This window comes from Achroia grisella, unplaced genomic scaffold, assembly GCF_030625045.1.
Source record: "Achroia grisella isolate CSIRO2021 unplaced genomic scaffold, CSIRO_AGI_Agris_v1 utg109, whole genome shotgun sequence".
Classification (NCBI taxonomy): domain Eukaryota; kingdom Metazoa; phylum Arthropoda; class Insecta; order Lepidoptera; family Pyralidae; genus Achroia; species Achroia grisella.
In genome coordinates, this window is record NW_026712573.1 from 6,877,287 (window position 1) to 6,890,835 (window position 13,549).

Below are 13,549 nucleotides of genomic sequence, written 5' to 3' on the forward strand. Positions count from 1 at the left end.
CCTGTATTCCACAGAAGTTAATTATTATAACTACCTGAATTTACTAATAAAGCATGGATACGTGATAAAATATAAGGCGAAAAAGAGAACAAAAAAAATATATATATATAATAAAGAGTCAAAACAAATATTAGATACCTATATATTTTTTTCTCTAATTTTCTCGTAGTGTAAAGAGAAAAGTAGAGAATAAATAGGTACCTACCTAAAAAGATCTATTGCAAAATTTGACCAGCTATCGTGAACTATCGTGGTTTATTTACACAGCTTGTAGACAAAGATTACACGTAAACGTTAAGAAAACAAAAACAAAATCCGTGCATATTATTTAATGCGTTCCCTACAACGCCGACAGTTGGAAATAGCTCTCCTGGGATAACAGTCATGAGAATATAATGTAAACTACTGAAACACATTGGCTGGCATATTTAGTTTATATATGTATTTGAATAAAATATTTTTTTCCGAACTTATGCAGGGGCTCGTTGTATTAATTTTAATTACAAATTATAAGCCGACAACTCCTTTGATGTTAGAATTTCTATTTTCTTTTATTTATTTATTTATAATTTTAAAATACCTTTTTACATCATATTTTTTATTATATAATTAAATTGTTCACTTATTCTACGTATTTTCATAGTATACATTCCCATACAGTGCGCCGATTCATTATATACAAAATTTTCTTAACTTAGTCAGGTGTAGCAAATATTAATTTTACTTATATATACTAATTGTAGGAAATATGGGTAAATATTTTTGACAATTGGTAAGAAAATAAAAAATAGTGGGCAATCGATGCTTAACGACTGCGTGAATAACAACATACACATGTTATAAGTACTCGTATTTTTAGGGGCCTATAGATACTGATGAATTAGAAAATGAAATCACCATTCTTTTCTTTTTATAGCATACTTAGTAATAAACTCTGTCTTCGATACTTCATATATAGATAACTTTACTGAAGACTTAAACTTATTTTTTTACTAATAATAGCACATGTAATGTTTATAATTCCGACATAAGAATGTCGATACTAGATATCGTCGTGGCCTAGAAGTTTATTATCCGACTATCTGCCTTGAGTTCACATACTTGGTTGATACAAAAACTTGGCCTGTCATTTTATATTTCTGACTAACTTTCCACTGATTGAAACACCGACAACACTAAATTAAATATATAGAAGGCAATAAGCTAGGTCCCTGCGACGCGACGTTGGATTCTATTATATATACCCGATTAAACAATTGAATATGCTCTCATGCCATGTATTGCGTGTATCATAACGTCGACAGTTGTCAACGCTTCTGATTACCCCATCTGGAGTAAGAGGTATGAAGATATATTATTACTTTTCTTATATTTGCCACTTGTCTACAAGTACTGGTAAGCTCAGCCGCGAAGCTCTTATTTTCATTGAGGGACCGAGCTTGCGGCCTTCAAGGTGATAGCGGGTCACATTCCGGCATAAAGTGCGACACGTGTATGCTTTGTCTCTTTCTATTACAGTAATGGCGGTTTATTAGTTCTGCCAGATTGACAAGAAACTACTAATATGGTAGTAATTTTATTTTTCATGAAATTAATCTTTATAGTAAGCAAACTAAAACTTGTCATCTATAACAATTTTATTATAAAAGAAAGGTAAATATGTAAAATAATTATATAACAAAACATGGAGTCTTCCCCGTTTTTGTTATATATAATTATTTTTATATATAAACAGACAAAAATCGTTATTGTTTACATAAGTCTGTCTGTGTGTTATTAATGTCCTATAACTTTAGAGTTATTTAACCTCCATTACATAGTCTGTCCGTGCAAAACAAGGGCGGGTCGCTACTAGCTGCTAGCACAGATAACATAATATCTACAGGTAATGCTACATATAATGTATATAGCAATATAATAGTAAATTATTTTAATTATTCATTCATCTTATTTTACGTATTACTGTTAATACGTAAATTAAGATATTACACTTCTGCTTGTAAAGAGCCGATTTGCTCTATATTAGCTTAATGTATTATATACCTATGATTAATAATCTTTTTATCATTATGTTAATTCAACTAAATGCTTTACCTATAGAATGAATTCATTGTTAAGTCGTTTGTTTAGTGTTAAATAATAAATACCGTAACAAGAAGTTCAACAAATCAAATCTTGCTTTACTACGATCTCTTTAACCCTTACTATTATACAAGTACAGTACACAGATGACAGAATATTATACAGTAATCCTTAGTAGCTTCAACACATTAAAGTACTGGCAATACAAAAAACCGGCAGTCAGTGCGAGAGTCTGCGCGTACGCAGGCCAACGTCGATTTTACCGCCGCCGTTCACAGTATAACAAATCATCAAATAATAATGAAACAATAATAAAATATACAACTTAAGTTTATATACTGTGATTATTTTAACAAGTTACACCAGTTAAAAGACTTTAAAACCGTAGTGGAGATAGAAAAGCCTCGAAAATGCTATCTGTGTACATGTAAAGTGTTTTACGATTGATATTTTTTGTTTGTCCGCTTGTGTGTCGGTAATAGCTGTATACGAACCAAGAAATGGGTTTATAATTGGGCTAAATCAAAGGCCGTGATGGTAAGTTGTACTTAAACTAGCTTTAAACTCTAAACTTTTATGTGTGTGCGTTGTAAGTACAATATATAAGCACGCTTAATGTGTTACAGAGACATGCTCTCAGATTCCGCAAATATTTTGTTTTATGATTTCTAACAAAATAAGTTATATGTGTTTTATAGTCTTGTTAATTATATTAATCGTTGAAGTTTACTCGTGTAGTAGTAGCGTCAGTTTCTAACTGGAGTCAACGGTCTAGAAAGTTGTTTTGATGCGTTGCGTTGACTTAACTAAGCATACGATCTACTGCAGTCTACGATATTGCAACTAATATATAAATTTACATCAAATCCACTGATAATTTAGTGTATAATCACGTTAATGAGCATTTCAGCCAGAGCTGAAATTGAAATTTTATTTATGCGATTTTATTAATTAGTTATAATAAAAGTGACAATATTATGACAGTTTTACCCTTGAAAATTAACAATAATAATCACCAATAAATCGTATAAGTGTTGTTATGTCAAAATACGCGGGATCTCTACGTACGGAGTAAAAGACATCAACGCGTTCCTAAGTCACATTTTCAACCGATTGGTAAAAGACGTTTCGACGTTTTAATTTCGACTGTTTTTTGTATGTTTATACAAATATATTTGCCATTAACAAGTATATAGCGAAGGTTTATCATCAAGAGGTTTTATTTTCATGTTTATTCAGTACAAAACAAAGTATAACTACAGTCAAAAGAACTACGAAAATACATAATCTATCGGATAGACTTACGATAGTGGTACATTCGTCTTATTCTATCATTTTAACAATATGAGAAATACAATACATCAAATAAATATTCAAAGGACCCTTGATTCCATATGAAAAATTACTATTACGTCTTTATAACTTGTTATAAAAATTTTTTTGCTTAGTTGTTCCACAAAGGCTAGAAGAATTTTATATATAATATCCTTTTCTTTTACTAACTCATTTACGTTTTTTTTCTCTTATTCACCTCTATACAACACCTGATGATATTGTATGATGAGAACATATTCTGCTGTTATCCTTTAACCACACGAATAAATCCATGTTTAAACGGAGTTATTTTCGTTAAACATACTAAGGTATTAAGGTTACAATAATTGGCTCACTTAGATACATACATACATACATATCACTTATACGATATGCGAATTTCTTTATACTATTTAAAGTTAACAAGACACAAACTATTAAATTTAAACGTTCACGAATAAGCGTATTTTAACGATATGGCATTCGAGTTATCGCAAGCATTCGATTAAGGTGGAAAATTGGTTTCATTGTTTTGAATGTTACCCCTCATTGCACTGTATCCACAGGCATTGCCTTGCACCCTATATGGACTTGTAAATTGCATACTTGTATTTTGGTTGACTTCGTGTTACACGTAAGATATGCGGAAACGTAAGGTTGGTATGCGGAAAACATATAATTACGGTCATAACCAATTTTCATTGCTTTATTGCATCGTTGTACTTGTGAGAATATAGATAGGTATTATACTTTAATTTTTTCAGTCTTTAATCAGTAACATTAACTAAGTTTTGTTATATTACAATATATTATACCATGTACTACAAAACTGAACAGATCTCTATATGTAAATACTAAGCAAATGATAGATCTTTATACCAATTTATTAATATTATATATATACAAAAAGAGTGCCTGTATTTTATCTGTTTACTGTTATGTTATTATTTTTTCGATCAGCCAAAAATATAACCATTATCCTAATTATAATATATCTTAATCTTATTACTGAAAAAACTTATATAATGAATTTAATTGATATTATTATATTTATAAAAATTAGTTCACTGCCACAACATACCTATTTCATCTTTACATAGTTACAACATTGGACAACAAAAACCTTCCGACTAATGTATAGCTAGTTTTTACATTGTTAGAATTGAAATTCATTTACAATAGATTACATGTTGTTGCTTATCAATTGTGTTGTTAAAAAAATCTCACGAGTCACGGTCGTCATTGTTAGACGTTTGTCCGTTGTTTTACTTTTGTTTTTTTTATCTTAACAAATTAAGCGAATGTATTACATAAGCGAATTTTAAATTAACTTGTAATTGTAAGTACTCTTCGTCAATACAATACATTACGAACTGTGTGTTATATAAGTTAGATTGAGGTAGATCGCAATGTCATCTATGTGGATGCTTAAATCTCACAGCAATATTACAGATGCCAAGTAGCTTGCTTTTTAACATGTGTTTCGACTGAATGATGCGATAAAGCAGTGAAATTATACGATACCTTTTATCGTTTACAATTACAGCAGTTTATAATAAAGTTAATAATAAAATACAGTTTATAATAAAGCATTGAAGCGGTATCGTGTAATTTCACTGCTTTATCACACCCTTGCCACCACTGGCATGATATCTATGTTCTCAGGAATTGTAAAGAATGATTTTGGGGGCGTCACATATAATGTTCATGATCCTGTTCATGTATATAGGTGACTATTATCACTTACCTTCACGTTTACTGTTCGTTTATTTTCCATTACAATTATATAAAAATGTCCTGGTGACTACAACAAAAACGCGTTGAAAAACTAGTCACAAATAAAAGTACAAATACAAAGTGCGTCAAATTAAAAATGAGTCCGTAACTAAAAAAAGTCCATCTGCATTCCGTCACTACTATTGTAATTCAAACTAATGTAAATAACGTCAATTATCGTCATTATATACAGGAGATGACAATAGAAAGCTTAATATGCACCTACTAATATCATACTCACTTAGCTTGGTCTGTTTCATTAAAAAAAACAAATATTTCAAATCTCTCGTTCATGAGTTGATGGCTTCAGTCGGTGGCAGGGTTGCCAAGCAAATACGAATAAGAATGCTTTGTACACGAGGTTTGATGACGTTTATAAAATTGTGTACGATGTATTGATTTATAATAATAATAATAAATCTGGTCAATTCACACAGTGACATCTAGTCCCAAGCTAAGCAGAGTTTATTTTATGGGTACTTCACAACTGAAAGAAATAGTTTTTTTAATACATGATATATCATCTAAACACCATTCTCACTCATGAATATAAGTGTTTTTATCTTCTATCTTTTTTTATATTTGAAAGTAAATAACCGCTAGACCACTGAGGTTTTTTTATACTATGATAGTGACAAACAAGCTTACGGCCCATCTGATGGCAAATGGTTACCATGGCCTATGGACACTAGAGAGTTAGATAATAGTTGAGGATATAGTATAGTATCAAAGAAAGTTACTTTTACAATACGATATTTAATAAATATTATATTTTAAATCAATAAACATATTATTTTCAAGTTTCATGTATGGCTCATCTTGTTTAGTTAGTGTACTCACTGTAAATAAGCCTTATCTGTCACACTCACACCTCTAAGAATCTTACGAAGATACTAAGAATCTTCTGGACTCGTAAAAGAAGACTTATTGACTATTATAATGATTACCTATGGAATCCACTCTAGTGAAGTTATCTACCACTAGCTGTCACTAACTGTATGTATAGTTGTGCTGTTCGTTATTCGTTAAATCATTTAGACATCGTGTCGAATATTCCAGGAATTAAATATGGTTGATTCCAGTAGAGTTGTAGCTTTATGTCCCCAATATTGTCAATATTGGGGACTTAATCTCCTCCCTCAATTTTATCCTATTATACTCCGACGTTAAAATATGATGAGATTGTTAGAGGGAGAGTGTTTTTAAGGATGGCAACCCTGATCGGTGATTATGTTGATGCAGTTAGCTCGTCTCAGTAACAGGTAGCATGTATTTTGTCTTTCGCTTTGGCTGTGGCGCGTGCGCCCTGAGGCGGCCACTTATCGCTCACGCGACAGCCTCCACTGTACCTGAAGAGCACCGTAGACCAGCCCCGCGTCACTTTAAACTAAATATTATTATATTTCTTTAGAGTTTTATATCTTTTTAGTTATTTGGGGACTAGTGGGCCCCATTGGTACACCGTAGTTACCCGAAATGGAAATCATTGTGGATAATCCTCATAAAGCGCTAACGACAGGTTCTTTAGCACTTTATCCTTTATCCTGAAACTAAAAATATCTTCCTTGAGTGTTTTATATATATTTCAGTATCTCAATATCCTAAATAATTTTACAGTATCAATCAGATATTAGCCTAAATCTTTGTTCCTTGGAATGGTTTTTGCACGCAACGATGTGATGTTTTTAAACTATTCACGTATATAGGCAATGGTTGCCATTTTCGGTCAGGTGGAACATCGGATTGGTTGCTATTCAATTCACATGATAAAAAATTATCCTGAAATAATTTAACATTATCAGTCAATCATGGATGATTAATCGAGATTATTTATTAGCTCTAGTTGACACTAACAAAGTCACGGTAGAATCTAGAATGAACGAAACACAAAAACCAAATTCGTTGACATACACGAGTGCTTTAAATTTTTTGTAGATCTTTACAACCGACAAAAACACCTTTGCCTTCGAGCTATTCACCATAAACAGTAGCCAGGTGGTCAAAAAATTCAAATTCTAACATCGTATTGACCGGCGCGGTGCTCATTAGACGCACGTGAAGTTTCGTGAGCGGACCAATCAAACATAATTTGAAATATAAGGTACCCCCATATAAGTACGTAATGTTATTTTAAATATACATTATGCGTCACGTTTCTTGTATTTCTTTGGATGTATAGTTTTTGCTGTAGCATAACCACTATCTTTGAAAATCTGTTCTCCGTTAAATATCGAATTACACATATTTAAATTTTTTAATAAACAAATATTTTTTATGTTTTACTGTTAATATTTTAAAATTAAAACCTATTGACGGCGTCGGTGGTCTAGCGGTTTAGCAAATGATCTTACTTCCAATGATTCCTGCTTCGATTCCTCGTATAATGGGAATATTTGTACACATACGTTTGTATTGTTCTGGATGTTTTCTATGAAATATATATATAAATTTATACTATTAGTTTATGAGAATACATACATAATACATGTAAGTATTTACGAAAAAAATGTATTTAGGTGTTTAAATATCAGTTATCTAGTACCTATAACACGAACTGTTTAAATTAAAAAATCTTTATTTTTTTATAATATTTTAACGCAACAAACTTAAAACATCTTTTTTTAGATGGGTAACCAACGGCTAAGTATGTGTCCGTTATTATAGAATAGTACCTTAAAAAAATATATCTTCAAATTATTTCCGTTCACTGTTTACTAGTTAATTACATGTATGAGACCACAGCTTGCTCTTCAAACGACAATCCGAACTATTTAGTAAGTAATGTCGTTATTTCCGGCAATAACGGTAATATTGTGGTAATAACAATCTCCAAGGTGAAAAACATGAATTAAGATAGATATTGCTAGTGAAATTATTTGAAATAATTATGTTAGCAATTTCTATTGATTAATAGAAATATGGATATTTTTAGTATCATCAGGCAACATTTTCAGTACAAACATATATAGTAGATACAGTTGTTTTATTATGATTTGTATAACAGAGTGTACTCGTCCTCAAACCTTTATTTTAGTAAATACATACTTACGGAGTTTAGAAAACTAAGAAATTTTGTTAACATAAAAATATATATAATTATTACTAATTAATATATAAAATATGATTTTTGCATATAATATATCATCTAATCAGAAACAAACTAAACGCCGATATACTACAGTTGTTATAAACCTAAATCATTAACATTAATATAATGTAATTCAAATCTAAAATAAAAATGTACTATTATACTATTATTATGTTACCTGATTGCATCAATAGAACGGTCAGGGAATTTTTTTCTTAAAAAATATTAGTATATTAACGTATTCATCAAGTACAGGTCAAACGGTTAGTCAGTTTGAAAGTCGTAATAGAAACGTGATATTACCTATGTACTTATGTACTAAATCTTAGCAAATAAACGTGTTCCTGGAGCTACACCCGTAAACTAAAATAGATGCATTGGGAGGACGTTTACGAGCCAGTTTTATGTACCCGTAATCATTGCAATAGCACTATTGCTGAGCATTACATAAGTTCACTTCGGTTACATTGTTGCTTTTAACACTTCCAGTGACAACTAGGTTCCTTTTTCTCACGGGGAACAACAATTTTTTAGCTAAATGAATGGAAATTGGTTATAGGTTTCATCTGAAAGTCCTATATCTTTATATATGTTTATGAGATGCATTAATGGTTGTATTTTAACTTAGGATGGCTTTTTTCTTCTTTCGAGATAGTGACAAGATAAACTTACTTGTACAAAAATATGGCGAAGTCTTTGGTGTTCTTAAGGGCTAAAACTATAGCAAATTTTAAAACGTCGTCTAATTCATATATACGTTGATATGTATAATATCTAGTATAATGGAATATTTACTATAAGGTTGCTCGAGAAAGAAATAAGTAAAAAAAATAAACTAAAAAAATATGTATACATACCTACCACACAAATTGATCATTATACTTAACGAATCCACCACATTTCAATTTAAATATCTTAAATATTTGAATTTTTCAGTCAAAAATAAACATGCAATAATACTTATTATCTATCATATTAGCGACATACATATGAACATAGATAAGTGCTTTTCTGTTGTTCAAGAAACCAGCAAAGAACAAATTACCTACTTGGCCAGTCAACCCATTATCAAGACATATGTAGCAGTGTCGAAATATCGGGAGTTCTTAAATAATATTAACTTAGTAAATATTTTCTTTATATATTATGAAACATACCTACTACTAAAAAACATATTATTTTGTTATAATCATACTTACTAATTCATTTCATTAATATGCTATTAGTAAAAATGGATAATGATCCATATTAATATGCAGATGCGCTGTATTTGAGCTGACCAGCACCAAGTTTGACGACCACTCACGGATGCTAAGTGCCATCAGATTACTACGACCACCAGCAAGCGATATCCCCTTAGACTTGTTGTACAAATTTCATCTTTAACTCGACATATTTACAATTCAGTTTATAATACAGAAGTAGGTACGAGTCATCAAATGGACTACTTTCCACAAAATTGCACATTAAAGCAATAATTATTAACTTATAAGCAACCGATACTGAGGCATAAATTGTAACTTACATACTTGCTGAAGAAAATTGAAGCTTATATCAATAAATGCTAAGTTTGTTACCAATTAATAGCAGGTATGTTTAGAATGTGTGTAGAATTCTTGTGTGTGATTTGATACCCTCGAATATTTTATAAAGGACTTGTTGCACGCTCTGACTTCGCATATTTATAAACCTTCCTCTTGAATCATATATCTATTACTGAAAATTGTATTATAATCTATTGCGTAGATTAAAAGATTTAAGCGTACACACAGAGGAAGTGATTTGTATTATATATAAGCTATACAATAAGACTCTACATACTGAATTCTTGAAATCGTCATACTGAAATATCCAAAGTATATCTTACTAAGAAAATTGACTTGTAACGAACGAAATTACATATTTTATATTGGCCATAATTCTTTCATTTATGTTCACGACTGATACACTTAAGTATCATTTTGCATTGCATGCAGTGGTCATTACTGCTTCTACTTATGTCCACCATATATCATTAAAAAGTGAAAGTACAAAATATTTGGAAACTTCAAGTCATTTTGAAATAACATACCTTTCAAACAGTGAAAGAGTTTTTAAAATCTATAATGTAAATTTTGAGTTTATTTATACACATAACTAGACACATAACATAGATTACAAAAGTAAGTTATTGTAATATACCCAAAATCTCAACATTCACAACATCAATTAGTGTTTGTGTTTTTTAATATTATCTTTACGAGTGATTACTTTCATTTTTAAATATGTTGAGCAATTATTAAACGATATTATTAATATTTTGAACTGCAAATAATCTCTTTAACATCCGCCTAACTTAGGAAGTCGCTTTTAAGTGAAAATAAATCCCCTAATATAATTAATTATTACAAATTAAGACTAACGATAGAAGCGAATATAGCGAAGTTATAATATTAATGATTTAAAATCCGAGGTAGCTTTCGTGAAAAGTCGTCAATGTGGGCTTATTCTCTCCTTTTTTTAGCATGTTACTTTACACTGCATTTTGGTTGAAGGAATTAACCCATTAGATCAGCAAGCATCTACTACGACGAGTTCCGAATGGAATCGCATGGAGATTGATCTAACAGTTTCTAATATGCACTAAGTAGGATCCAATATTAAATTTTCTCCCATCGCTAAACTGCGATAGGTACAATAAATATTGAAAGTAAATTCCAAATCTCTATTTCATATACACCTTTAATTTTTTTCTACCAAATTCAATAGGATAAGGAAAAGCTTCATTCAACTGTATTTTTTGTGTGTATACCTATTAAGCTACATCATCGCCATTTCAATCAATTAGGTTTATTTTGATGTTGATCCATACCTACTAATGTTGTACATACATGTACTAATAAATAAATACTAATTTCATTACGACTGAAGTCAGTTTGTATGCAACAAAATGTTTTAATATCGTATGAAGTTATAGTTTTAATCACATTTAAAATTCAAAATCTGCTCATAAAATTAATATTTTATTTGATAAGAGCATCAGACGAGTTTGTTGCCCCTTGTACAGCGGAAACAGCTTTTAAAATATGTCTGTGCAGTTAGTCTTACGCGTCTGCAGTGATTCATATGATTAAATTATTTACAATTTCGTTACGCAATATAGTCTTTCATGACCTGAGCTGAGGGATGAACTTAAGACGGTCACATTATGAATTTAATAATTAACGTATGGTAAAAAAAATTGTATAGTACAATAAGATCTAATAGAAATAAATTTAAGTCAAATAAGTTTGATATAAATGCTTCGGTGAAGATTTTTTTATTTTTGGAATGTAGATTTTGCCCAGAGAATTGGGCAAGGCTTGGCAAAAACTTGTCAGTTGCTCTTTTGAACATATGTTGTTCAATTTTACGATTTTAAAACTTAGTATGAATACAAACTACGACATATACACTAGTAAAATAGTATTTAAAGGAAATAAATCGATCATAGTGATCTGATTGCATAATTATACGACATATGTATTGTTTTTGACTAAATTTTTATCGTTCCAGGTTCGTTTAAGAAGAGGATAGCAACAATAAGATGTCACAAAGAGATTTCTCTGAGGTTTGTGATCCAATTAAATATTTTTATCGGTTACAAAAAGTATCATGTACATTCATAAATATAATTTATTATATTTTTATGTAATGATTTCATTTTCGAATGAGTCGATCAAATATATATATTGAATAGAAAAGGTATTTTTCGATTCGAATTCATGTTCATTCCTACTTAGTAAAACTCACTGTACTTGTCTTCGTACCATTTTGTAATATTTACTTTCCCATACAAGAAATTTAAAACGGTAATTAACGGTTAATAGTGACTGAATAATATAGAAACCATCAGCGTAGGTAGATTTTAATATACTAATCTAATATATTATATGTAATGCAATTTTCATATATGGAAAAGCAATGTTAATGATACCTAAATTCAATTCTTCCGCTCCTTCCTCAGTAGATGAAACAAGTAATTCTCAACTACATTTTAGGGCAATTGTTGAGCTGAATATAATATTAAGACGTAGAAAGTAGATTTCCAACTGGAAATTACTATTGCTTGAAGAATGCCAGAGATGGCAGCGAGCTTGTATGGTATGCACATGAAAGTAACTTAGATAGCAATTTGTCCACTTATCATATTCCTATATAGACACTACATAAACACAACTAGATACTATGAGTTTCCTGCGGCTACAGTTATCTTCCGTTCTCATATTAAATATATTTTATACAGGCTGTTAACCACTACTTCGCCTACTTTTTTTGAGATAACATAGAGACTGTTTCGATGGTCAGTGTAAAGTAACAGACAGATACGCTTTCTCGTTTATAATATTACTCTAGATTATCTATTGATAGTAGATAATCTTGAATCAAGAAGCTGAAAAAATATGTAATCGTATCAAATCCTACAAATAGACGAAAAAGTATGAAACGACGTAATTCAATTATATAATATCGAAATTATTCTCTAGAGTACATCGGCTAGACACTGAAAAAACTTAACTCCTAGATATCATTTACACGTTACTTTTCATTTCCCAATATATAGTATTAAATGATCAAATCTCATTATACTGTTCCTATTATTAAATCACAAAATTATCATATAGAAATTACATAAAAAATCTATTAAACGGGATAAAAGGTGGTAATATGCATTTGCAATAAACGGCAGATATAGACATCTCTCAGTGTCCAAGTAATATTTATTGAATACCATTTACGGCCTCATAAATTATGATTTTATGAAAAGCCTAACACCTTAATGTAAAAATAGCTTTATGCTCGAACTGAGCATAAAGCTATTTTTACATTAAGCGAATATATTGAACACTGACAGCAATATTCGAGAAATACAAGTAAAATCAATGCACAAGAGTTGATGAAAAATATATTATATATTTCATTTCAGGGACTATGAAAAATTAAATTGGTAATAGAAGTTTTTTTAATCCTACTGATATTACTATCCTACTTCTACTGTTATTACAAACTGAATATGGTTGTTATTCTTTTACGAAAAGATAAGTAACTTCACTCTAGAATCTTAAAATTTTTCATAGAGTGCCTATATCAAACGTATCTTGAATTTAGATTTTGGTAATTTAAGAAACAAGGACATCTCTAGGGATATCGCTCTTATAAATCCACAGGAAATAGTTAGTGTATCTTGTTCATCAAGCTGAAGTCGTCATACATCATAAGCCATTTCGTCATAATGTCGATTATACATTAGCATTTACTGTTGTTCAGCCA

General features: G+C 30.3%; 1 protein-coding gene across 1 annotated transcript in view; it reads left to right on the forward strand.

Moving 5' to 3' along the window:
- Nucleotides 1–2,365: 2,365 nt before the first annotated feature.
- LOC131845191 (tetratricopeptide repeat protein 28) overlaps nt 2,366–13,549 on the forward strand; it is a 78,793-nt gene continuing 67,609 nt past the window's right edge. The window contains exons 1-2 of the mRNA XM_059194233.1: nt 2,366–2,619; nt 11,795–11,849. Coding sequence (XP_059050216.1) covers nt 11,826–11,849 — 24 coding nt within the window. The 5' untranslated portion in view covers nt 2,366–2,619; nt 11,795–11,825. The remainder of the gene's footprint in view (nt 2,620–11,794; nt 11,850–13,549) is intronic.